The 25,560-nt window shown below is 46.9% G+C and overlaps 2 protein-coding genes across 2 annotated transcripts; one reads left to right on the top strand and one right to left on the bottom strand.

The window, feature by feature from the left end:
• Nucleotides 1-1,603: 1,603 nt before the first annotated feature.
• LOC136450115 (cleavage and polyadenylation specificity factor subunit 3-II-like) lies at nucleotides 1,604-17,689 on the bottom strand. The gene is made up of 13 exons (XM_066450404.1): nucleotides 17,335-17,689; nucleotides 17,067-17,253; nucleotides 16,883-16,955; nucleotides 8,005-8,122; nucleotides 7,818-7,891; nucleotides 7,561-7,697; nucleotides 4,545-4,608; nucleotides 4,193-4,258; nucleotides 3,957-4,026; nucleotides 3,770-3,874; nucleotides 3,292-3,433; nucleotides 3,066-3,159; nucleotides 1,604-2,357 (listed from the first exon to the last, which is right to left on the bottom strand). Exons 1-13 carry the CDS (start codon nucleotides 17,357-17,359, stop codon nucleotides 1,836-1,838), a joined length of 1,677 nt encoding a protein of 558 aa, XP_066306501.1. The 5' UTR covers nucleotides 17,360-17,689; the 3' UTR covers nucleotides 1,604-1,835.
• A 185-nt stretch (nucleotides 17,690-17,874) lies between these two features.
• LOC136452418 (transcription factor bHLH121-like) lies at nucleotides 17,875-23,019 on the top strand. The gene is made up of 5 exons (XM_066453033.1): nucleotides 17,875-18,037; nucleotides 18,393-18,514; nucleotides 20,685-20,812; nucleotides 20,891-21,406; nucleotides 21,503-23,019. Exons 1-5 carry the CDS (start codon nucleotides 17,991-17,993, stop codon nucleotides 21,659-21,661), a joined length of 972 nt encoding a protein of 323 aa, XP_066309130.1. The 5' UTR covers nucleotides 17,875-17,990; the 3' UTR covers nucleotides 21,662-23,019.
• The last annotated feature ends 2,541 nt before the right edge of the window (nucleotides 23,020-25,560 follow it).

Below are 25,560 nucleotides of genomic sequence, written 5' to 3'. Positions count from 1 at the left end.
AAGTAGACAATAATCCTTTAGATCCTTCTAATTTAGAACCTAGGTGCAGTGTTGGCTTTGCAGGTTTAATTGCGCTACTCCCTCTTTTCCAAACCAATTGGTCAAGTTTGGCTAGCTCAGTTTTTAGAAAAAAAATATATTAACATCTAGAGAATAGCAAGGCTGTACTAAAAAGCACAACAAGTCAGAATGGAATAAAAGAAATGCATCAGTCACCTTAGTGACCGGTTACTATACTAGTCTGCATGCTATAAAATAGCAAGACTATCAAACGTCCCAACCAGTGTATGTCTGGACCGTTATAAGTATGCATATAGTTGTTGTGCAATGCTAGAAAAAAATCCATCACAGTATGCCATCCTATTCTATTGCAATGGTGTTAGCTCGCCAATGAATATTACAATCTCTACCGATTATTGAAGAATCATAATTCATGACATCTATTTTCACATCACAAACAAGAAATCATAGAATCACTCTGCTAATGAATAGTAAAGTTCTTTAAGCTATATGAAGCAATTGGATCTGAAACAACCTTGGTACACCACGGTGGATCTTCCTAGTAGCTGTTTTGCCTAGATCTACAAGTAGGGGTGTGAGATGCGGACAAAAGACTAACCTGTAGAGGCAGAGGTTGTGTCGTGTTGCTGGCGATGTCGGTGTTGCTCGCGGACGGCACAATGGCTAGCGGTAGAGGCGTCCGAGCTCGCGGACTGGTAACTCCAAGATCAACTAGAAACAGATGTGGATGAAACCCTAGCAGATCGAGAAGCTTCTGTGGGGAAGGAGATGTGGATGGAGGTGGACTGACCGGCGATAATGACAGTGGTGGAGCGAAGTGGAGCTGGGGTACGCCGACCAGGGAAGTCACGGCGGCGGAGACGGGCTAACCGTTGGCGCGAGGCGGAGGGGCGGCAGAGACTAGATACCGGCACGACAGCGATCGGATGCTGTGGTGGCGGCGGCCTCGCGATTAGGCGGCGTCGCGAGCGGAGGAAGAAGCCACGTGCGACTCACGAGTGCACGGGGAAACCCTCCCGGCCTCCTCGCTCGTGGATTATTTCCACGTGAAAAACGAAGGGAAACAGTCTGCGAACCTCGGGTTGGTGGGCTTCCAAAGAGCACCAAAATTTGCCCCGGGGGAGATTGGCCCGGGGGAGATTGGCCCAAGGAATTCGCAGGGATCCCTCTAGGAATTTGGGCGGCCAAAGTAGCCCAGAGAGTTTAGAGTTGTGTGTACGATTGTAAATACCTAAACCGGGAATAAAAACTCAAACAAGTTCAACCATCGGTAGATTTTACTCTGTGTAATCATGGAATTTTAATGAATAATATAATACACACCCTTGGGATGTACTACATCCGTCCTGAAAAGAATGCAACTATGAGTTACGTGCCATGAAAAGTGGTTAATGTTTGATCAAGTTTTTAGTAAATAATATTCTCAATTATGTCTTTAAATTAATTTATTATAAAAATATATTTCGTAATTAATCTAATAGTATTTATTTAGTATCATAAACATGTATATTTTTTATCTATAATTGGTCAAATTTAAGGTATTAAAACGTGATGATATGCTAGAATTGCATTCTTTTAGGGACGGAGAGGATTACTCATTAAAAGGCACAAGGAAATCGTACCTACGGAGGTACCAAATTTGGTAACTGCTCTCTAGTCTAGATATAACTTGGTGGTAACTCCCAAGGAACCAAAAAAAGGCTTGTCCGTAATACTGAAATGGTGTGTGTGTGTGACATTCCCCGCATTTTCGGGAAAGAAAGGTGAAAGAATAATGGGCCAAATTATGGCAATGTACACTTATACTGTTGCATTCATTTCCCATCGCTATCTAAATCCGCTGCCTTAGCCCGGTGCAACTCCGATTCAACAGCGGCTACAATTCTGGAGACCATTGGTTCAAACTGGACAAGATGCCGCTCCATGCCCAGCACCTCAACGACCTCATCCTCGCAAAGAATTTTCGGAGACTTGTGTTTCTCCATCAGAAGAACGCCCTCCGCCGCCTCCTCATCACTGCCAATCACTTCTGACAAACCTGTACCACAAATCAGGTTCCGCTTGTGCAGGCTACGCTTACCTTGCTCCACAGCACAGCTTGTAATGAACCTTTCTGTGGCACTCATTTTAAGGTTCAGGGTTGTCGGAATGGAGACGGATTCATTATTCCCTGGGAAATAGCAAGGCATCTCCAATTCAGATTCGATCCTCTCCTTCAGAAAAGCCATCTGAGGCTTTTCACCATGAACGAGAATTACATGTTTGGGTGACAGGAATTCTGTCAGATCCATAATCCCTTTGGAGTCTGTATGAGGACTGAATGCTAGCTGATGAATCTGGTAAAAAATAAATAAATAAAGGGGGCAGAAAAAACTTAGTGTGAGGGGGCAAAAAATATCAGAAATGAAAAAAAAATGCAAGGGATTGATTAAATCTAGAGTGCCAAAAGAGATAAAACTGAAATGTAAGATATTAGACACTGACAGCAGCATTCTGTCAGAAACTTCAAACATCATGATTAATCTCAGAGAAAGCTCCAATTCATAGACTACATGTTTCCTGTGAGAGCTATTGTGTTGAGTGCTAACATTCATATATGCTTCATGAATAGTAATGAGTAGATTTTTTTTTATTTTTCTATCAAACAACGCAGGAGAACTCCGTGCCATTTCATCAAGATAAAGTACAAAATGTACAAAAACAGGGAGGAGACTAGGAAAGCCCCTCAACACATACTACTCACAAAAAAAAAAAAAACTCAAAAAAAGAAACAAAAACGACCACAACCAGCCAACCACACTGACAACTAAGTGCCTTGAGCAAGCGACCTTTAGTGAGTAAAATTTAATCGTGCAGAACAATAAGTGGGGATTGAATGATTGATATGGATCGAATTTAAAAGCCAGACTTCAACAATATATAAGCATATGGTAAAGATAAACACTAGTGATTTACAAGGCTTCCTTCTGGTTGACCATGTTCTTGTCATTACTATTTAAAATTGTACATTTTTTAGCAAAATATGAAATGAGGTGAAAATCGACCTGACATCTGACATCAATATGAGTGTCCTTGTAATCAATCCTTGTAGGTTTCCCACACATTAACTTATGACCAATGGTTCCAGAAACACAATATCTGTGCAGGAAAAATAGAAGGCGGCATCAGAATAACTGTAGAATAAAAGGTTTGGTAAAGCTTGCCTATATGAATAAGAGTGATTTAAAAGATTAGAAAAAATGGAATAAACAAAAAAGGTAAGGAGCATACCCTGGAAGTGTAATCAAATTCTTCTCTGATGGTGCCCATTTCTTAAATGCCTCAAGAGAAAATCCCCCACTAATCATACCAGGTGTTGCAAAAAGTACACAGGGACCAGGGTTGTTAATGAAGTAACGCTCAAAGTGGCAAACTGAAATGTGAAAAATACTGTCTCTGTTATTTCAATATTTGAAAATAAAACACAGAACACCTCATATCTCAATTGTGGTTACCACATAAAAAGTGAAATAGCAACAATTATTATCAATATTTTGATTAAATAAACAAATCTTTCATTAAAGAAATATAAAAAAAAACAATTGGTGTCATACAGTTACAAAATATAGCAAAAATAAAAGGATAAATTGGAGGGTTAGTTACTTAGTTAAAATTCTACTGAATATTTAGATTTTGAACTCAATCATATGCACTTCGTCTTCACCCAAAGTAGGATTGGACAATTAGCTTTTGAAGAACTGAACCATACCATGCTTGAAGTCAAATGGGTTATGCACTGCATGGCTGTCCTTGATCTTTTGGCTAGTCCATCCAATCAACATTTTGTAGTACACGTTAGCTTGAATGGTTAAACCTATAGCACAAATCAACAAGTAAAACTTCACATGCAGCAGAAAAGTACAAGAAGGTTTCAACATTCAAGAAACCACCCATACCAGCTGAAAAATAAATAGGAACTTTCAAGTCCATCCTCTCCCAATAGTCATCCAGTAACATGCATAGTTCCTGAAATACAGGCGTCATAAATGGATACTCAAATTATGAAACCTTTGAACAGTGTGCCTTCGTGATGGTACTTCACAGGGAAACTTACTCATTTAAGTCTATATAGTTATCACACTTAATCATCACTTATGTCTCATAAAGTAGAATTAAGGGAGACGAAGAATACCTGAGCTCTTCCCAGAGCAAACGTTGGAATTAGAACTTTACCTCCACCAGAAACACATTTATGTACCTAGGAAACATATACTCAGTTATGCCTTGGAAGCAAAATCAACTGTGTACACTTCACAAGATTTTGGTTTAATACAGTCAGAATGCATCTTCTTGTACCAAAACGTCAGGAATAAAAAAAAAAACGTAGACACACTTCGTGGACTGTGTTGTGCCCAAATAATCTTAAGAACATACAATCCAAAACCTAGAAAATAGAGTAGTGCACCATTGGAAAACCATTGGTTTACACATGCAATGAAAATCTACAAATCTATACACCGCAGGGAAGTTCAATTTTTTCATACCGCTTTTAAGAATTCCCTCTCTCGGGCATGCTTTGAGTCACGTATAGTTTTAGCGTATGTTGATCTGCATAAAGAAAATTAGTTAATTGGTTATGTACACAGGAAAAAAATCATCCACAACAATTGATGCTCTTGATTCAAATATAACAGTAAAATGTTAAGCCACTGCAACCATAAAACAAATGCAGGTTCATTGACTATCGCAGCTTTAGAAACTAGTACATTTGTAATAACAAACTATATAGATAATTTACAAATATAACCCAAACGATGTCCAGGAGAACAGATTGGCTAACAACAAGAGCTAAGCAATGGTCCACAGGTGGTCTGGAACATATTCCCAAAATCTGATATCAACCAAGAGGATCACACAAATGAAAATTAAAATAGGTAAAACATACCCTCTAGACCTTGTTTTTAGGGGCTATTGCGTTCTTGCCCCTATTTTGAACCCCAATTGTGATTTCACCCCCATTTTCTTCCACTTTGTGTTTTTACCCCTGCTTTTCCAAAACGAAGGTTCAGTTTACCCCTACTCCGTGAACAGCAGGCAACGGTGTTAAAAAAGTTGAAAGATGACGAGTTTGCCCTTCCGAATATTGCGTTTTTGCCCCTATTTCAAACCCCAATTGTGATTTTACCCCCACTTTCTTCCACTTTGTGTTTTTACCCCTACTTTTCCAAAACGAAGGCTCCGTTTACCCCAATTCTTAACTCAGTTATCTACATCCGGATCAAAGCAATTAAAAATTAACAAAAGCCCTGTGAAAAGACAAACTTACCCCTTATCTCTCGGTCGTCTCTCTCAGGGTCGTCCCTCTCAACGCTAGCAGGCAGCGGGCGGCTGGGTGCGGCGGCGGTGGCGGCGGAAGAGCAGCGTCGGGCCATCGGGCGGGCGCGGCGAGCGGGCGCGCACGGCTTAGCCTGACATGGGCGCGCCGCCAGGCACGCGGCTCTGCTTGGCGCGGGCGCGCGCGGCTTGGCCGGCGTTGCGAGCGTGCGTCTCGTGAAAGCAGCCGACCATGGAGTGTGCTGAGTGATAGAGTCCACTTAATGTCGATGCACGCACAGGTGACGGCAGTGGACTGGGCGCGGTGGATCGGCCTCCTCCTCGGCCCCGTTCCGCTGCTCGCGCTCGCTGTGTGGCACAGCAACGACGTCTGCCACTGCGCCTTCTTCGCACTGAAGCGTTGGCGCCGTCGTGCGAGGCTCCCGCCGGGCCACATGGGCCTCCCATTTGTGGGTGAGAGCCTCTGGCTGCTCTGGTACTACAAAGCTCGCGCACCGCCCCGACGGCTTCGTCCACGCCAGGAGGAGGCGCTACTACGCCGGGGGCCGCGCGGGCGACGTGGCGTGTACCGGACGCACCTCTTTGGCTCGCCGACCGTCCTCGTCTGCTCGCCGGCGGCCAACAAGTTCGTCCTCAAGTCCTCTCAGGACGGCACCTTCGGCATCCGCTGGCCCGCGCCGGAGCTCGTGGGCCTCTCCTGCGTGGTCAACGTCGAGGGTAGCCAGCACGCCAGGCTCCGCGGGTTCATCCTCGCCACCATCAACCGCCCCGGCTCACTCCGGGCCATCGCCGAGGTCGTCCAGCCGCGTCTCGTGGCGGCGCTGCAGTCATGGGTAGAAAAGGGCACCATCTCCGCCGCCACTGAGATCAAGAAAGTACGCATGCATGCTCCTTAATTAGCTATATATTCCGGCGCACAGTGATGCATGCTAATGCGTTTATTTGAAGCCATAAATCGAATAACTAACGCATGCGCTTGCAGGTGACGTTCGAGAACATATGCAAGATGTTCGTGAGCAGGGATCCGTCGCCTCTCACCGACAAGATCTCCATGCTCGTCTGCTTTCACGAGACGCGCGCTCGCGACGCCGGCCAAGCCACGCGCGCCCGTGCCAAGCAGAGCCGCATGCCTGGCTGCGCGCCCACGTCAGGCTAAGCCGCGCGCGCCCGCGCCGCTTCCTCCGCACTGGCCTCCGCGCCACGCTCCCACGTCGCCGCGCCCGCCCGGACAGGCCTGACTCTGCTCTTTCCGCCGCCACCGGCCGCCACACCCAGCTGCCCGCTGCCTGCTAGCGTTGAAAGGGACGACCCTGAGAGAGACGACCGAGAGATAAGGGGTAAGTTTATCTTTTCACAGGGCTTTTGTTAATTTTTAATTGCTGTTGATCCGGATGTAGATAACTGAGTTAAAGAATTGGGGTAAACGGAGCCTTCGTTTTGGAAAAGTAGGGGTAAAAACACAAAATGGAAGAAAGTGGGGGTAAAATCACAATTGGGGTTTGAAATAGGGGCAAAAACACAATATTCAGAAGGGCAAACTCGTCATCTTTCAAATTTTTTAACACCGTTACCTGCTGTTCACGGAGTAGGGGTAAATTGAACCTTCGTTTTAGAAAAGCAGGGGTAAAAACACAAAGTGGAAGAAAATGGGGGTGAATCACAATTGTGGTTCAAAATAGGGGGCAAGGAACGCAATAGCCCCTTGTTTTTATGTAGGGCAAGCACTACAACAGATGCTCCAAGAAGAGCGGTGCAGGCGTGGTATGAGCATAGAGGTAACATGCCAAAGAGTACTGCAACAACTACTTGACAAGTTACAAGGTCTTCAGTTTCAGTTAGTTTGGTCAGTCCCAGGATTGCTTTGACTTGTTAGCGATTGCTTTGTTAGTGCTTAGAAGTAGGAGGTTGTTGAACTTGGTGAATATCAACTGAGCAGATGTAATCAGTGGAACTTAGGCAGCAAAATACCCACCGTCCCTCCCTCCCTCCCTCCCTCTCTTCCCAATATAGGGTGCCAAGGTGAACACGCTTGCCCCTCTACTGATTATGACTACCATCTACATAGTCGGGGTCCTCCTACACACCATAAAAACCTGTGGTGTGAAGACATAAGAAATAACCTATGGATACATTGTAGCATAAATCACAACAACACTTGGTTACAAATCCAAGTAAAGGCAACCACAAAACAGAAAAATATGTTTAGAGTTTGAGGTTAGACCATACTCTGTTATCAAGAGATCCAACTTCAGGCGATCAATTTGTGCGGCCCCAAGATGTCTATCTGGTGTCATATTGTAATCCCCGGTGTATACCATAGCAGCATCCCCAACTTTTGCATAAATCATGGCAGCCCCTATAACCTTGAGTTTGGCAACGGTTTTACTAGATTAGAAAGTAGAGAACTAAATCAATACTTGACTTCAAATTACTTTAAGAACACTGAGCAGAATGTTGAATGAACAACAGTGTAAGAAACTTACATGTCCAGCATAATAGGCACGGATCACTAGGTCTTTATCTACTTGAACAGTCTGCTTCAAGTCCATTGGTATGACTGAAAGGTCAAGTATTACAAGTAAAGAGGATTATGACACCAGCTTACTTCTGCGCCAGCATCAGTGTCTAAGTAGACAGGTACTAGAAGTTCCAAACAGAACTAAAGATTACCTTTCTTCATACATCTAAGAATATCTTCATAGCTATATTGCTCTTCCTCCCCTCTCTGATCCATCGTTACTTTCCGATAATCCTCGAGCATAAATGGAGCTAAAGCCTTTGTTGGATACTGTTTGAGGTATCATGACATAAGTTATGGAGTGACTATCAATCATCGCGACATATAGATGCTTCATATAAGAAGTGGGAGACCAAGGAAGACAACCACCCAAGCATATAAGCTAATTATGCAAGACCATTCACCCAAGCATACTTCTTGGATCAGAAGTAGTACAATCCAAACTTTAAACAACCCAATCAATCCAGGATTTACTTGAGGCCAAGTTTAGACAACAATAGGCACATTCTATATCTCTACTACTGTTATGGTGGGCAAGGTATACCGGCGCTGCAACAAGACCAGTGGCTACGAGTGCACTGCGGCTGGAACGCGGCAGTGCGCGGTGACCAGGTGCGGCGTCGTAGTCGGAGGGCAGCGACGCATGAGGAGTTTGTTTCATTTCGGTTGTTAGCCATCAGAATATTTAGGAGTTTGTTTCATTGGATTTGTTATCCCTTAGAGTAAGGAGAGGTTTGTTAGCACTTTGTTATAAGTATGGAACACTATTCATTAATAGAAGTTTAGCCAGAGATTGAGTTTATCTCTCACTCTTTGGCGTTGCGCTCTCTGTTCCTCTCCAGTTCACGTCCACCACCAGGCGCCGAGCACGGCGCCGCCAGCCCGTCGCCGGGGATTCAAGCCCAGGCCAGCCATCTCCCATTCCTACGCCCTACGTTCCCTAAGCTCCAACAATCTGGTATCAGACATGTCAGGTTTTGGATCTACCGCCGCCATCGTCGTTCCCACCACCGCCGCTGCCCCATCCGTGTTTCCATCCGCTCCCACGTTCACCAACGCCGCCATCGTCACCACCGCGCCGCTTTCTGCTCCGCAACCCTCGCTCACCGCGCCGCCGCCGCCCACGCTCACTGCGATTCCCACCGATGCCCTCAATGCGCTCACGGCGTCCATCTACGGCATGCAGCGCCAGATGGGGGACATCTCCATGCGCCTGGCGGCCGTCGAGAGCCGCCTCTCGTCCTCCGCGCCACTGCTCCTGCAGTACGGCATGCCCGGCTACGGCAGCATTCCCGCTCTTCCGGCTTCGGTTCCGGTGATCTCGGAGCTGCTCTCCGCGTCGCCGGCTCTGCCAACCTTGCCGGCGTCCAACCCATCCGTCCATGTCTCCGGGGCCGTATCCTCCCAGCAGCCACCACCGACCACGGGCGTGCCCATCACCCAGATCGCGTTCCCCCACTCGCCATCACCCATGCCGTCCTTTCATCCATCATGCAGGCATCCCATGATCCGCAGTCGGCCGCCATGCATATGCCGCCGCCTCTGCCCCACATCCCACCGGAACCGGAAGGCCCGGCCGTGCCTCGCTACCACAAACTCTCATTCCCCACCTATGACGGCAAGGAGGACCCGCTCGGCTGGTTGAACAAATGCGAGCAGTTCTTCCGTGGTCAGCAGACGCGCCACGCCGACAGGGTCTGGCTCGCATCCTACCACCTCACCGGCACCGCCCAGCAGTGGTACATCGTCCTCGAGCGGAGCGTCGGCGCCCTGGATTGGGAGGAATTCAAGCACCTATGCCATCAGCGCTTCGGGCCGCCAATCAACACCAACCACCTAGCCGATTTGGCGCGGTTGCCCTTCACTTCCTCCGTCGAGTCATACCTGGACACGTTCCAGGCCCAGATGGCGCACGCGGGCTGGCTCTCACCGTACCAGCAGGCGTAGCTGTTCACCGGCGGTTTGCCGGACCACATTCGTGTCGACGTGGAGCTGCACGACCCCCAAGATCTCCAGCGCGCGCCTACGAGCGCTGCAACGCGGTGCCCCTGCTCGCCTTGCTAGCCCGGCCACCCCGTCGCGCCCTGGCTACGCCAACCACGGCGGTCTTGCCCGCGAGCAGCCACGGCTCGCCCTTGTCCTCATCGTCGGCACCGCCACCACGTCCCTTCAAGCACCTAACACCGAAGGAGATGGCCGAGCGCGGGAAGCAGGGTCTCTGCTACAATTGTGACGAGCCGTATGTCGTGGCCACAAGTGCGCCCACCTCTTCTACCTCGAGGTCTCCGATTACATTGTGGAGGAGACCGACGACGAGGCGGCCGCCGAACCCGCACTGTTCGACCCCGAGCAGCCCATGATCTCCCTGAACGCCATTGCGGGCATCCGCACCGAGGACACCATGCAAGTCTACATCACCATCGGCAATGATCAGTTCGTTGCCCTGCTCGACTCGAGGTCCACCCACAACTTCATCCGCGGTGACGTGGCCCGCCGCGTCGGTCTACCGTTCCAGGCGTGCCCCAGCGCCGACGTCATCGTGGCGAATGGCGACCGCGTCTCGTGTCGTGGCCTGGCCCGGGACGTGGGCATCCGTATGGCCGACGAAACATTCACCGTCGACTGCTACTCCATTCCCATCGACGGATATGACATGGTCCTCGGCGTCTCCTTCATCCGCACGTTGGGGCCCATACTGTGGGACTTCGACGACCTCTGTATGGCCTTTTGGCACGAAGGCCGCCGTGTGTTTTGGCGCGACATCGGCTTGACGCGTCACGACGTTCATTCCACGCGCCGCTTTCACGCCATCCGCAACAACAGGCCGGCCATGCTTGATATCCTGCTTCAGTCGTTCGACGACGTCTTCGCTGACCCGCAGGGCCTACCACCTGCGCGCCCCTGCGATCATCGGATCCATCTGCAGCCCACACCGCCCAAGTCGCCGTCCGCCCGTATCGATACCCCCAGCTCCAAAAGGATGAACTGGAGTCCCAGTGCACCGCCATGATGGCTCAGGGCATCATACGCCCCAGTACGTCAGCGTTCTCCGCGCCGGTCCTCCTCATCAAGAAGCCGGACACATCGTGGCGCTTTTGTGTGGATTATCGTTCGCGCCGGTCCTCCTCATCAAGAAGCCGGACGCATCGTGGCGCTTTTGCGTGGATTATCGCGCCCTGAACGAGTGCACCGTCAAGGACAAGTTTCCCATCCTCGTGGTGGAGGAGCTTTTGGATGAGCTCAGCAGCGCCCACTTCACCAAACTGGATATGCGCTCGGGCTACCATCAAGTCCGGGTGCACCCGGACGACATCGAGAAGATGGCCTTCCGCACACACCACGGCCACTTCGAGTTCTTGGTGATGTCGTTCGGTCTCACGAATGCCCCAGCGACATTCCAAAGCCTCATGAACACCGTGCTCCAGCCGTTCCTCCATAAGTTCGTTTTGGTTTTCTTCGATGCATCCTAATCTACAGCCCGTCGTGGACGACGCACCTCCAGCACATCAAGGCGGTCCTCACGGCGTTGCGTGAACACCAACTGCGTGTCAAACGCAGCAAGTGTTCCTTCGCGACGTCTTCAGTGGCTTATCTCGGCCATGTGATTTCTGAGTACGGCGTGGCAATGGACCCCGGCAAGGTGGACGCGGTCACGTCCTGGTCGCCGCCGCGCTCAGCCTAAGGTCTCCACGGCTTCCTCGGCCCGGCGGGCTATTATCGCCGCTTCATCAAAGACTTCGGCACTATTGCGGCTCCACTCACGCAGCTGCTCCGGAAGGACGCGTTCCTCTGGTCCGAGGCAGCTGCGGCCGCGGTCGCCTCCCTCAAGCAAGCCCTGTCCGCGGCGCCCATCCTCCAGTTGCCGAATTTCGAGCAGCCGTTCACCGTCGACTGCGACGCGTCCGGCTTCGTCTTCGGCGCGGTTCTTCACCAGGGTACAGGGCGATCGCGTTCTTCAGCAGGTCGTTCGCACCCCGACACATGAAGCTGGCCGCATATGAGCGTGAGCTCATCGGCTTAGTCCAAGCTGTCCGCCATAGGCAGCCGTATCTGTGGGGGAGGCGCTTCGTCGTGCGCATAGACCATTACGCGCTCAAATTTCTCCTCGACAAGCACTTGTCAACGGTGCCACAGCATCAGTGGGTGAGCAAAGTCTTCGGCTACGACTTTGCGGTGGAGTTTCGACCAGGCCGCCTCAACATTGTTGCGGACGCCCTATCTCGCCGCGACGACACCGACGCTGGCCTCCACGCGATGTCTAGGCCGTCCTTCGACCTCTTCACCGCCCTGCGCCGCGAGCTCAACGAAGACCCTGACTTGCGCGCTGTGCAGGACTCCATCGTCACCAAGCGGGAGGTGCCTTGGTGTGTCGTGGATGGCCTGATCCTCCACGACGCCCGTGTCTTCATCCCAGCAGCATCGGCGGCGCTACCGGCTATCCTAGAGCTCGCCCACTCCTCCGGCCATGAAGGATTCCAGAAAACGCTCCACCGGCTCCGCGTAGAGTTATTCGTCGAGCATGATCGTTCCCTGGTGCGCGACTTTGTATGAGCGTGCGCCGTGTGCCAGAGGAACAAGGTGGAGTCGTTGCAGCCGGCGGGCCTCCTGCAACCCTTGGAGGTACCGTCGCAAGTATGGGCCGACATCTCCCTTGACTTCATCGAGGGCCTGCCACGCGTCCACGGTAGGAGCGTCATCCTCACCGAGGTGGGTTGGTTCTCCAAACACGCCCACTTCATCGCGCTGAGCCATCCGTACACCCACTTCAGTTGCCAAGGCGTTCTTCGAAGCCATCGTTCGCCTGCACGGGTTCCCCAACTCCATCGTCAGCGACCGAGACCCCATGTTCACCAGCAACGTGTGGCGTGATCTGTTCAAGCTAGCCGACGTCAAGCTCCGCCTCAGCACGGCCTTCCATCCCCAAACGGCCAGTCGGAGGCGGTGAACAAGACCATCGCCATGTACCTCCGTTGCATCACCGGTGACCGCCCCCGCGCGTGGCTCGATTGGTTGCCCTGGGCGGAATATTGTTACAACACGTCTTATCACTCCGCCCTGCGCACCTCGCCGTTTCAGGTGGTCTATGGCCGCCCTCCGCCGGCCTTGCTTCCGTATACTGCAAGTACTGCTCACACGACAGCGTCGACACCTTGCTCCAGGGCCACGACGCGTTCCTCTCCGATGTTCGGGAGAGGCTTCTCCAGGCCCAAGAGTACGCGAAACGCTACTACGACGTGCATCACCGCTCCCTGGAGTTCGCGGTCGGTGATTGGGTGTGGCTGCGCATCCTTCACCGCCCGGTACAATCCTTGATGCCTGGGCCGCGGTGCAAGTTGAGCCCGCAGTTCGCTGGGCCGTTCCAGATCACGAAGCGAGTGGGTGACATCGCCTACCACTTGCAGCCGCCGGAGGGTGCGCGCATCCACGACATTTTTCACGTCGGCGTACTCAAGCCGTTCCGGGGGACTCCACCAGCTATAACCCCGGCGCTTCCTCCACTACACCACGGTCACCGTCTCCAGAAGCCGGCGCGCACATTGCGTGCCCAGCTCCGCCGTGGCCATTGGCATGTCCTTGTTCAGTGGGAGGGCCTGCCTGAAGCCGAAGCCACTTGGGAGCCGCTTGAAGATCTTCGCGCCGAGTCCCCCTCCTTCTAGCTCGAGGACGAGCTGTTCGTCGAGGGGGGAGTGATGTTATGGTGGGCAAAGTATACCGGCGCCGCAACAAGACCAGTGGCTACGAGTGCACCGTGGCTGGAACGCAGCAGTGCGCGGTCACCAGGTGCGGCGTCGTAGTCGGAGGGCAGCGACGCATGAGGAGTTTGTTTCATTTCGGTTGTTAGCCATCAGAATATTTAGGAGTTTGTTTCATTGGATTTGTTATCCCTTAGAGTGAGGAGAGGTTTGTTAGCATTTTGTTATAAGTATGGAACACTATTCATTAATAGAAGTTTAGCCAGAGATTGAGTTTATCTCTCGCTCTTTGGCATTGCGCTCTCTGTTCCTCTCCAGTTCACGTCCACCACCAGGCGCCGAGCACGGCACCGCTAGCCCGTCGCCAGGGATTCAAGCCCAGGCCAGCCATCTCCCATTCCTACGCCCTACGTTCCCTAAGCTCCAACAACGACTTACAATGTATGCTAACTTAGGTCCCCCACCCCACTTCGCCCACCGTCGCACTTTATTGCCCGCCCCCACCTGCTCTGGTTTTTTATCAGCATCCAATTTGTTTCCACCTCTACCGCACTGAGATCGCAACGGGCAGCCGAAACCTGATGGGTTTTTACCCTATTACGGCAACGGCAGATCAGAGTGACCACCATTTCCCTGCAATGGAAGGCCATAGATGTGTTTTCTTCTTTTTTTTCCTGGCCCGCTAATAATAGTTTGCTTCCCATCAGACCATAGAAGAGTCATGCTCCGTGATTTGGATTTGAGGTCTTAGTGATGGATGAGAATCTGTTTGCCTAATTTAGATGCAGCCAAGGAAAAGAGAGTTTGAACATAGATTGCACAAAAAAAAGGGCAGCCCCAATGTACGTAGCTCCCGCTTGCGCAGGGTTAGGGGAAGGGTCCGACCACTTGGGTCTTTTGTACGCAGCCTTTCCCTGCATTTCTGCAAGAGGCTGTTTCCAGGACTTGAACCCGTGACCTCATGGTCACAAGGCAGCAGCTTTACCACTGCGCCAAGGCTCCCCTTCTGAACATAGATTGCACAAAAACAAGGAAAATGATTTATTCCTTCTTCCTTACATATTTTTTTCTCGAACGTGTGGGAAAGCTGCATATCATTGCACTAATAGAAGAAGATTGTTACAAGACAAACACACATACAACCTCTGGTAATTTTTATTTATGATTTTATTCCATATGATACATCTGTTTTTATTTTCATTGGGTTTGATTTATTCCCCACGCCCATATGATGACATATAAACAAGGCCACAATTGTGTCTAGGAAAGCATTTGTTTTCCCTTCTGATTTTAGTCCTAATTATCGCTATGACTCAATGCTTTCAGTTGTGTACAAGTGGCATAGCTAGAAACTGCAGAACTATATTAGAAGCATTAGCAGAAGAGCACTGAGGATACTTTTTTAGCAAATGGGATAAAACCATAAGTGTTGATACATGTTACCTTCAATATTTTCGCCATAGACATCTGTGCCAAAATTAGAGTTGGTTTGAGATATGTTTTTTCCAGATTGCTCTGCCTTTAATTGATTTCACATGTTGTGTAGAGCATGTTTAGCCAATTTAGAAGATGATCAGGTGCAAAAGTTTTAGTTTTTTCTATGGATTAAGTTCAACTGCATCAAAGCTGCTTCATGATAATCATGGTTCTGAAATATTTGGTTCTTCATATGTTCATATATGTAGATGCAGATATATACTATAGTTCTTGAAATACATGGTTCTGGGCATATTCTTAGATATGTAGATGGAGATATACAGATACGATTCCCAAGCTTCTCTTCCTGAAAGTAGGTATCGGTTGCTTGGTCAGAGAAATATTTGTGTGGTGCCAGGATGTTGATACAGTCTTCCTTGATTGATTTCTACTGCAGTCAGTTCTATGCAATTGGTAATCACAAAAATACATCACTTCCCAGATACTTGAACACAGAAGTAGTTAGTAGTTACCTGCTTACTTCTATCAACGTCATAATCTTTCAAGACCATCGACTAGGGATGTACTCTACCTTACTATCCAGCCCAAATGATGTATCCACATTGCTAAGACATTGCTAGCCATATGATTCCTCAGGTGATTCTGTAACTGGGTTTTGATATCACACATTTGTACGTTTTGAGTGATTGTTTGAATGTATCATTCCAGTTTAAGAATAAAGTCATTGCAATTGAACGCCATTCAGTCTTTAACTGGAACATTGAAACTTCCGCATGCCTTACTCAATATATTATTCATGTGCTTGCTGCTTTCAATTAGTTTTTCAGTAAACACTAACCGCTACTCTGTTAGACTTCAACATCAGCACCAGTCCGGAACTAGCTTGGTGCCTCAGTTTTATTATACCATCTATATACTGGTCTTGGAAGAATAAGTATTAAATCTTACGCAGCAGGTCTGCATCAGTCTCCATCGTGAAAAAGATGTCCAAGTATGTTTCAGTCAATGTGCTCCTGAAGCTAAAAGGTAAGTTTTATAGGACGGCGATTAGACCTGCTATGTTGTATGGTGCAGAATGTTGGCCTACGAAAAGAAGATATGTTCAACAGATAAGTGTCGCGGAAATGCGTATGTTGCGTTGGATTTGCGGTCATACAAGAAGGGATCGAGTTCGGAACGATGATATATGTGATAGATTAGGGGTAGCACCAATTGAAAAAAAGCTTGTCCAACACCGGTTGAGATGGTTTGGACATGTCCAACGGAGACCTCCAGAGGCACCGGTGCGTAGTGGAATCCTAAGCCAGGATAGTAACGCAAAGAGAGGCAGAGGAAGACCGAAGTTGACTTGGGTAGAGGCAATAAAAGGAGACTTGAAAGGATGGAATATACCCAAAGACTTAGCCTTAGATAGGAGTGCTTGGAAAACAGCTATTCACATGCCTGAACCTTGATTGCTTCTGCTGGGTTTCAACTCTAGCATACCCCAACTTGTTTGAAACTTAAAGGCTTTGTTGTTGTTGTTGTACACTTACAGCTGATGTCAATCTAACAGACATGTCTTTGCCAAACCCAAGGTTCGTTCTACCATGATGGCATTAATTTAACCTGGATTTATGGTTTCTATGGCTTGCGATGCTTTCTGGATCAATTTTGAACAATACTCACCATGATGCTAGATTTTTGTGTTTCAATATTAATTGTAATTTCCTATTGGCAATGAACTTATGATTTTTGTTACCATGAAAATAATTATGAAGTTTGTATATAGCAAAAAGTTTAAAAAAATTCCAATTAAGTTTTCGTGGAGCAACTTTTGGTAATACAATTTTCGTTGGCCATAGTAACACACGGGCATTTAGCTAGTAACACAAACAATAATCATGTGTTCAGAGCTCACCGTCATGTAGATGGGGCCGTGGTACCCGCAGACCTCGGTGAAGTAGGGCAGCGCCCCGATATGATCCAAGTGGCTGCACAACACAAGCTTCCTCAGCCCGCAACCAATCGCACAAGAATCTGAGGAAAATTGCCAGTATATCCAGAAAAAAGAGGAAAGGGTAAAATGTTTATCTGCAACGCACAAATGCGTGATGACGACGCAGGAGATGGCGGCGGTGAAGTCGGGCGCTCCCCAGGCAGCGAGAGCGCGCCCAAAGTCCGGGTAGTGGCGGTGATCGTGGTAGCCCATGTGCATGCCGCAGTCGAACATGACGCGCTTCCCGCCGATGGTCACCACCACGCAGCTCTTCCCCACCTCCTGCCCCGCCCCTGCAATCACCAGCGTTAGTGTGGTTGTAATCGAGCATTGCGTTCGAAGGAGGGTGCAGAGAGGAGCGCGCTGCCGCGTACCTAGCACGAGGCACTCGATTGCCATTGGTGAAATTCCACGCCCAGAGTCACAATCTAAACGCCTTAACAAGTCTGCTTCCAGGAACAACTCAGGCACACACAAAGCCGGAGGAGAACTCGGCGCCGGCGGGCCTGAGCCGCTCGGAGACGCTCCGCGCCGCCTTGTACTTCCTCGGAGAAGCTCTCTCGGGCGCCGCCACCTTCCCTCGGGAGGAGGAACCGGAGGCAGGCGTGGGGCCGCGCGAGCGGGCGAGTTAGGAGAGGATGGCGAGGAAGGAGAGGATGGAAGATGGCCGCGTGTCGAGAGGGCGGCGGCGGGACGGCGACGATGGAGAAGGGCGGCGCACAGGCACAACTTGACTCGAGGATGGAGTAGGGCGGCAGGCCGGGCCGCCGGGGAATTTTGCGAAAGAACGAAGCCCAATGATTATGCGGCCCAGTATGTTGACTAGGCTCGTTCGTTAGAGAAAGTGGCCCAGTAGCGCGCGGAGAAGCTTTTTTTTTTAGAACGAGGAGAAGCAAGCAGTAGCCGTAAACAGCCTCGGATGAACTGCGCTCAGCGCCCTTGCGTTAACACCAGTCTGCTGTTTCTCTTCTCCCGTTCACCCCGCGCGCGCGAGAACTAGGGTGAAAGCCGCCCTACGCCCCTGCTGCCCATGTCTTCGTCGGGGCCTTTGCCGGCGACCGGAACCCACCATGGCAGGTATGCTCGCCCCTTCTCTTTCCTTCCCGCTGTGCAAAATTGAGCACCCGAACCCTAACTTGAGCTATTTGGCTATCTGTATTCGGATCTGATCTAACTTGAGCTATTTGGGTATTTGTATTCGGATCTGATCTAATTACAAGTGTATACATGTATTACGCCTACTAACTTCGATTTTCTTTTTATCGGGTGTACATGTGTACACCCATGTCTTTTGTTGGGTTCGGCCCTGATTAAAATCAGGTGTGATAACCAATTGAATTCTAACATGGGTCATCTTGCGTGTGATTTTGTACAAAATAATTTATGATCAGACCTGAAATTTGCTCTAATTAGTGTCCCTTCTCTTATCAAGTCAAAGGGCAGAGTGTAAAGCCCAGGGTTCAACTTCTGCGCGCAAGGTACAAAAGGCTGATCGTGAGAAGATGCGAAGAGATAAATTAAACGAGCAGCTCCAGGACTTGGGAAATGCACTTGGTATGATGTAGTTTTCAAGGATTTTCTTGGGTCTCTTTGCTCCTATGAGTCACAAAAAGAAACATATTATTTTAAAAGGGTAAATCATGGAGCTCATATCATGTTAGCCTTGTCAGACCTGATGTTCGAACCAAAAAATGAGTTATCAGTAACTGGTAATCTTCACACATGGTGTCTGTACTGCAGATATGTGCATAATAACTGTATAAACAGTACCGCAAGTGCTTTGTGTCTGTGCATGTTTGGTTATCTCCTATGTCCTACTCAACGCATGATTTTTGACATTTGTTTAGGATTTCTTTTGTTTTGCTGTCCTACTGCTGAAAGTTTCATGCTTTTTTTCTTGAACAAGCAAAAGATTTGTGTATCATTTCATTAATAAGAGAGAAGAGAAAAATACATGGGTGAAAAGGAGAAGTCCTCCCACTCGAAGACACACAAAACTCTAAAAGAAAAGAAGATGGAAGCCACAGACAAAAAACTGAAAAAAGACGACCAGCTCCCCCGAAATTAAAAATGCAGGGAGCTCTTGGAGATCTTTAGCTCCAGCTGAGCACCAGAGGACACACTCATCTGCCACTACCTGTAGCCTGTAGGATTGTCATGCCATTAAAAAATGCATTCATTCTGGTGCTTCCATATTTCCCATGCCATCAGTATGATGAGAGAATTGAGGCCTTTCCTGATTTCCTTTGGCAAATTTTTATTGCTTGGCACCACCAACTTGAAAAACTACTGGTGTTGGCCTGAGGCGCCCTTAGGATGAATTCCAACTTCTGAAGAACCACGGTCCAAACATGGTGGGCACAAACACATGACACAAGGAGGTGTTGGATGGATTCTTCAGCTTGATCACAATGGGGGCAGACAGCCGGGTGAGGAAGACCACGCTTGGCAAGGCGATCAGCAGTCCAGCATCAATTTTTCACCACAAGCCAAATGAAAATTTTGCACCGTAGGGGGGCCCAAGTTTTCCAAATCCTTTTCCAAGGCACTGAGCGAACCCTTCCTAAAAAGAAGGCATTATATGCAGATTTTCTACTGCATTACCATATTTTGTGAGCTTCCAGCGGATGATCCGCTACTCCTGGTTGCAAGATCAAACCATTGACCAGCTCCATGCTTGGCTAGGTGCTTTTGACACAATCTGTATGATTGTTTGCTATCAACTACGTTTTCATATTGTCACCTACTATTGTCACAAAATGATATTCTGACTAAATCATAATCTCCTAGTTTCATCCCGCGCCCTCCTACTCGTCAGGGCATGCTCTTCAAACAATGCACAAGGAACTTACATTTGCTATGTACCTTTCATTGACCATATTTGTGTGTTAGTAGTGAAACTATGTATTGACAGTATACTTTAATGAACTGATCTGCAGATGAAACTTGTGCGTACATACATGCATAGATCTTATGCAGTTATGCAGTGAATCACAGGGTGATAAGTTCATTTACTTCATTTTTGAAGCGGCCCTCTATACTAGTCAGTTTTGACCTGTTCAGCATCAGTTTAGGACATTTGGGACAAAGTCCTGGCTTCTATAGTCTTTTTACTTCTCCATCCACTAGACCTAACAAAGGCCCTGTTATGAGCCTTTTATGTAGCTATTTTCAAATAACCAATAACAAAAATTATGATATAATGCATCCAAAATCTTGGAAAAGGATTGAAGTTACTTTCTTGAGCTGTTGGAAGGTCTCCACTTCTTGGCTTAGCCTGTGTATAGGTGCCCTTGATTTTTAGTGTTTATTAGTCAGTAATTGTCCACATGCAGACTGATGGCACCTGCAATTTAGAAAGGTTAATCACTGTGAACTAGTCTGGGACCTTGTGGTTGATGTCCTGCAAATGAATGTGTTACTTGTCTTAAAACTAAGAAAATATGTTGTACTCCCTCCGTTCCAAATTAAGTCGCTTTGACTTTTTTGAGTCATTCATTGTGCTCTGTATCTAGACATATTATTATATCTAGATGCATAGCAAAATGGATATACCAAAAAAGTCAAAACGACATAATTTGGAATGGAGGGGGTAGCTTTGATAGTGCATAATCAAAACTAAACAATGTTCAAAAGTTGTATGTGCTACTCATACTAGCTCCATCTACTTGATTCCTAAAGTGGTAGAGTTGGCTCAATAATTTTGTCATGCGCAAATATCCAGATCCAGACCGTCCCAGGAACGATAAGGCAACTATACTTGGTGACACAATCCAGATGCTGAAAGATTTGACTACTCAGGTGAACAAGCTGAAAGCTGAATACACATCACTTTCCGAAGAAGCGCATGAGGTAAATATTAGTACAAAGAAACAGATCAACCACAGAAAATTTCTGACACCTGATACACATTTTTACTGGTGCTTGTAGTTAACACAAGAAAAGAATGAGCTTAGAGATGAGAAAGCTTCACTGAAATCTGAGGTTGATAATTTGAATAACCAGTATCAGCAACGAATGCGGGTGCTATGCCCATGGGCTGGAATGGAGCCTTCTGTTGTCATGGGGCCACCTCTAGCATATCCCTACCCAGTCCCAGTTCCCATACCCTCTGGTGCTGTACCCATGCATCCGCAGTTGCAAACATACCCCTTCTTCCACAGTCAAACTTCTGGAACCATCCCAAATGCATGCATCCCTTACATGGCATATACACAACCCTGCCATCCTCCCACTGATCAGCCATCTAATCAACTTAATACTCCAGTTGCCCATTCAAGTAGTCATAGGTCTAACTCTCCAGCACAAGACTGTAGAAGCAAGTCATCTACATTGCAGCAGCCAAGCTGCGGAGTGAGAAGCAGTGGTGTTGGTGATATTGCCACTGATCTGGAATTGAAGATTCCTGGTTCTTCATGTCAATCACACGCAGAGATTGCTAACAATGCAAGGGTCATTTTTCAGTTAGTAAATCCTTTTGTACAAATTATGATTAGATATAAAAGCAAGCTAAGTTATAATCGATGATTGTCGTTGTCACAGGATTCCTCTTCGGATTTGAAAACAAAGAAGCATTGCATAAAGCGAATTAATGGTTGCACTCTCACTGAAAGCAGTAGTTCAAGCAGATGCTCGTCCAGTGGGCCCCCAGATGTTTCTAATAGTGCTGTTGATGAATACTCCCTCCGTCCCATATTATAAGCCGTTTTGGCTTTTCTAGATACATTGCTTTTATTATGTATCTAGATATAGTGTATATCTAGGTGCACAACAAAAACTATTTATCTAGAAAAGCCAAAACGTCTTATAATTTGGTCAGAGGGAGTAAGTTGCTTGACGATCGATTAACATACAAAACGTAGACAAGTATAGATTGAGAAAAGATCTATGTTAACGTCCCATAAGTGAGCTACCAACTTTATATGCAGTGTAATTTGCTATTGTTGCTAGCTGATGACTCACAAATTGGGAGGCGCAGACTTGGTAGAAGCATAGTATCTGTTAAACTGAGTGCTATTCTCATGATTGTTAGTGGATAAAAGTTTGTTGGAAAGGGGGAAAAAAGGAGAGAACAAAATCACAGGCAGCAGCATCTATGGCGGTTTGGTAGGGACTCCAGGATTAGGTGTGGCAAGCATTGTCAGTATTCTGCATGCCAGATAGATATTCATAATAACTGGATTGAGTACCATTGCATAGTTCGTGCTAGAGTAGCATTTTACATAAATTTCTGCATGAAATAGGTAAATAAGTGGAGTATAGATAATATAGTATCTATGTTGGCTTAATCTACTTGCTGGGCAACTTGGGGGTTTCGTTAGTAATTAACTGCAGCCGGAACGGCTGCAGCTGCAAGCTTGTTCTGCTGGCATCTACAGGAGATTGTTCCTTGGCTACCTCAGCTGTAGCAAGCTTTACTGAACAAGCCCATGAAGCTGAGCTGTGTTACACAATTGCGTTGGAATATAGTTCTTTGTGTATTAATTTGACTAGACTACCAGTCCTAATCTTCCCACATTACATTTCATGGTGGATTTGCTCACTTGGCGAGTTCGAAGGTAGATATTGTGCTTTGAGACAATCATGTTTCTATTTATGTAACACCAAAGCTTTGTTATACCATTGCATTGGAATGTATAGTTCTTTGTGTATTACTAGCAAAAATGCCGTGCGTTGCAACGGGAGAAAAAAGCTATCAGACGTTTGAAAGCTCTAGTTTGGTTTTGGATAATTGATGAAATCTAGCACTAACCTTTGTCATGAGTTCTGAAATGAGCTAGGTTGGTGTAATTCATGTGTGGAGCATGGTGATGAAGTCCATGGAGATGGAGATGGACATATGTTGAGGATGATCAAGCTCAATTTGGAAAAGAAGAAAGAGAAAAACAAAAATCGAGATGAAGACACCATAGAGGGTGTGAGTGACTTAGGATAGATAGTCGTACTATAAAGAGGAGAAATATTTGGTTAAATGATTTATCGAGTGCCACTAGGTGACATGATTCTTGCATATGCATTTAGAAACCTAGTGTGCATAATTTCAAGCATCATCAAGAGAAAGTCATTTGAAAGCAACAAAGAGAATATTGAGGTACTTGTGAAAGGATCTTGATGTCGCCTAGAGGGGGTGTGAATAGGCCTGTTTAAAACAAACTCGCAGCGGAAGTTAAATTCTAGGCCCAAGGTGCGGCATTGCCGCACTGCGGCACCATCTCACAAAAGTGCGGCACTGTTGCGCCTGCAGACAAGCTCGAACTACAATTCAAAAACTGCCCAAGAAAAAGTAGATCGAGCAAATTACTGATGTTCCTGGGGTAGTGTAGAGCCTATTTCACCACCTGTATGTTGGTGGAAGTGCACGAGCAAGTAGATCGGGACCAAACCCTAGAATCACAACAAATACAAGTATAGCAATGCAAATCACAAGAACACAAGTGAGACACCGATTTATCCCGTGGTTTAGCTCGCCACTAAGGCTTGTCTATATCCATGTTGTTGAGGTTGCCACAAAGGCTTTGGGTCTCTTTCAACCCTTTCCTCGTTCTTAAGTCAAGAGAATGAACTCTTGATATGAGGGGTGATTTTCACTAGCTGTTTGGGGTGATTACAAACCTCTCGAGGCTGCTACACAAGTTGGCAAGCTCCATGGGCGACGCTCTGGCCGGCTAGGAGCAAAGCTCCAAGAGTAATAAACACAACCGCCGACCAAAATGTGAACCAATTGCTCTAGGAGATGAAGAACAGTTAGGGCTACTCTCTAATGCAGTTTGGAAGCTCAAACTCTCTTGGATTTGGAAGGGAATCAAAGGGAGAAGTTTGAGGGGCTCCAATGGTGAGTGTGAGAGAGAGAGTTGCTCTCTTCTGTTCTTGGATGAGCTGAATGAGTGGAGTGCTCCAGAGAGATGTTGGGGAGGAAGGGGAAAGGTATAAATAACCCCCAGCCCCAACGGTCACTTAAGTCGCGGCAATGCCGCACTGCGGCAGTGCCTCTCTTCAGGTGCGGTAGCGCCGCACTAGGCAAGACAGCAAGGGTAAGAGTGAAGTGTTGGCTATCTTGACTGTGAATCTGAGGATGCATGTGTAAGTTTGAGCACTTGATAGCACATGTTAGCTTAAGCATTGTGTCCCTCTTTATAGTACGGCTTTTTCCTATACTCAAATTCAAAATATCAAAGAATTTAAACACCTTTGAGTTGGTCACCACATCCCTTTTATAATAGGAGGCTCCACCATCGAATGTATTGTTCTCATTCCTATTATGCCTTAAGCATGTGACTTGAACCATTTTAACCACTTGAGTCTTCAATGTCTTCATATGTCATTTCTTCTTAATATCACTTCATAAGGGGTTGCAATCATTTTTATCTCATCTATTCGAGCAAACACACCTTGAGCATGTGACTTGAACCATTTCCATACATGTGAGTTCACCTCAATGGCTTCAAGTGACTTTCACTAATGATTTGATCCTCAACACAATATGACTCCTCGTAGCTTGATTAGTTCCTCGACTCAATGCAAGTAGTCTCTTCTTCACCTTAGCCATGGTACCTCGGTCCTCAAGCCATCGCTTGCCCTTCACCTTCGTTTAGTCCCTCGAAGCCCTTTCCTTGCTATCTTTAGCTTATTAAGCTATACTCAAGTCACATCATATTAAGTATCCATTGAAAAAACATTTCTTCAATAGTATAATCCTTTCTTGAATATTTTCTAGATATAAATGTTGAGATCAATCAAGCTTTAGTTTGATTCACATAAAGACATATATGAATCAACATCAATATGGTCAAGCCAATTCACGATTCCTTATATCCTCTTCATTTTGGCTTGACACTCCTAATACTCACTTCAATATCTATCTTCATACTTCTAGCTTGATCAAAGCAATGCAAAGTGATTTTCCAAATCTTTATCCATACAAGCAAACCAACATAGAGATCAACTTATATCCAATATGAGTTGTGTCCTTTGTCATTTAAACATTTGCTTGGTATTTCTTCACTTATGCATTCTTGACTCATTCTTTAATCCTTGATCAAAGCTAATCCAAAATCATCAACTCATGTCTCTTTTAACATTTGCCAAATATGCTTGCTTTCTTATGATACTATGATATTCCTCAACATAGAAGCTATTTTATCAACTCCATTTGCATTGTTGTCTTTCTCTTGAACTATATTGTTTTCATGATCTTAAAACACAACAATACACAATTTGGCCTTGATTTGAGCATTATATGGAATATTATCAAGTTTGCCTTCTTGTTGAACCTATATACACTTTTCATTCCACAGTCCACAAAGTGTATGCAATAAACTTAATTTCCTGTTCAACACTTAGCAAACTTGTTAGACCTTTAATGGTGTTGTCATTCAATTCATCAAAACCCACTAAAGGGCTAGATGCACTTACAACTTGAAGCATACACAAAACGTTAGATTGTGGTGTCCCAAAGGTGCAAGGTTTGAGCTTATTCGGTATTTCGATTCGGATTATGCAGGATGCAAAGTTGAGAGAAAGAGCACATCGGGCACATGTCAACTATTGAGAAGATCACTTGTGTCTTAGTCATCAAAGAAGCAAAATAGTGTAGCACTTTC

The sequence above is a fragment of the Miscanthus floridulus genome, chromosome 5 (assembly GCF_019320115.1).
Source record: "Miscanthus floridulus cultivar M001 chromosome 5, ASM1932011v1, whole genome shotgun sequence".
Classification (NCBI taxonomy): Eukaryota; Viridiplantae; Streptophyta; class Magnoliopsida; order Poales; family Poaceae; genus Miscanthus; species Miscanthus floridulus.
This window is presented reverse-complemented; position numbering and strand designations above follow the sequence as displayed.

Excerpts from the sequence above, each read along its gene's own strand:
- LOC136450115 (XM_066450404.1), bottom strand. The coding sequence starts at position 17,359 with ATGGCAATCGAGTGCCTCGTGCTAG. Across the intron at positions 7,698-7,817 it reads GTGCCTATTATGCTGGACAT|GTTATAGGGGCTGCCATGAT; the intron begins GTAAGTTTCTTA and ends GCCAAACTCAAG. Across the intron at positions 3,875-3,956 it reads TCCTATTTATTTTTCAGCTG|GTTTAACCATTCAAGCTAAC; the intron begins GTATGGGTGGTT and ends TTTGTGCTATAG.
- LOC136452418 (XM_066453033.1), top strand. The coding sequence starts at position 17,991 with ATGTCTTCGTCGGGGCCTTTGCCGGCGACCGGAACCCACCATGGCAG. Across the intron at positions 20,813-20,890 it reads TTTCCGAAGAAGCGCATGAG|TTAACACAAGAAAAGAATGA; the intron begins GTAAATATTAGT and ends TGGTGCTTGTAG. Across the intron at positions 21,407-21,502 it reads ACGCAGAGATTGCTAACAAT|GATTCCTCTTCGGATTTGAA; the intron begins GCAAGGGTCATT and ends TCGTTGTCACAG.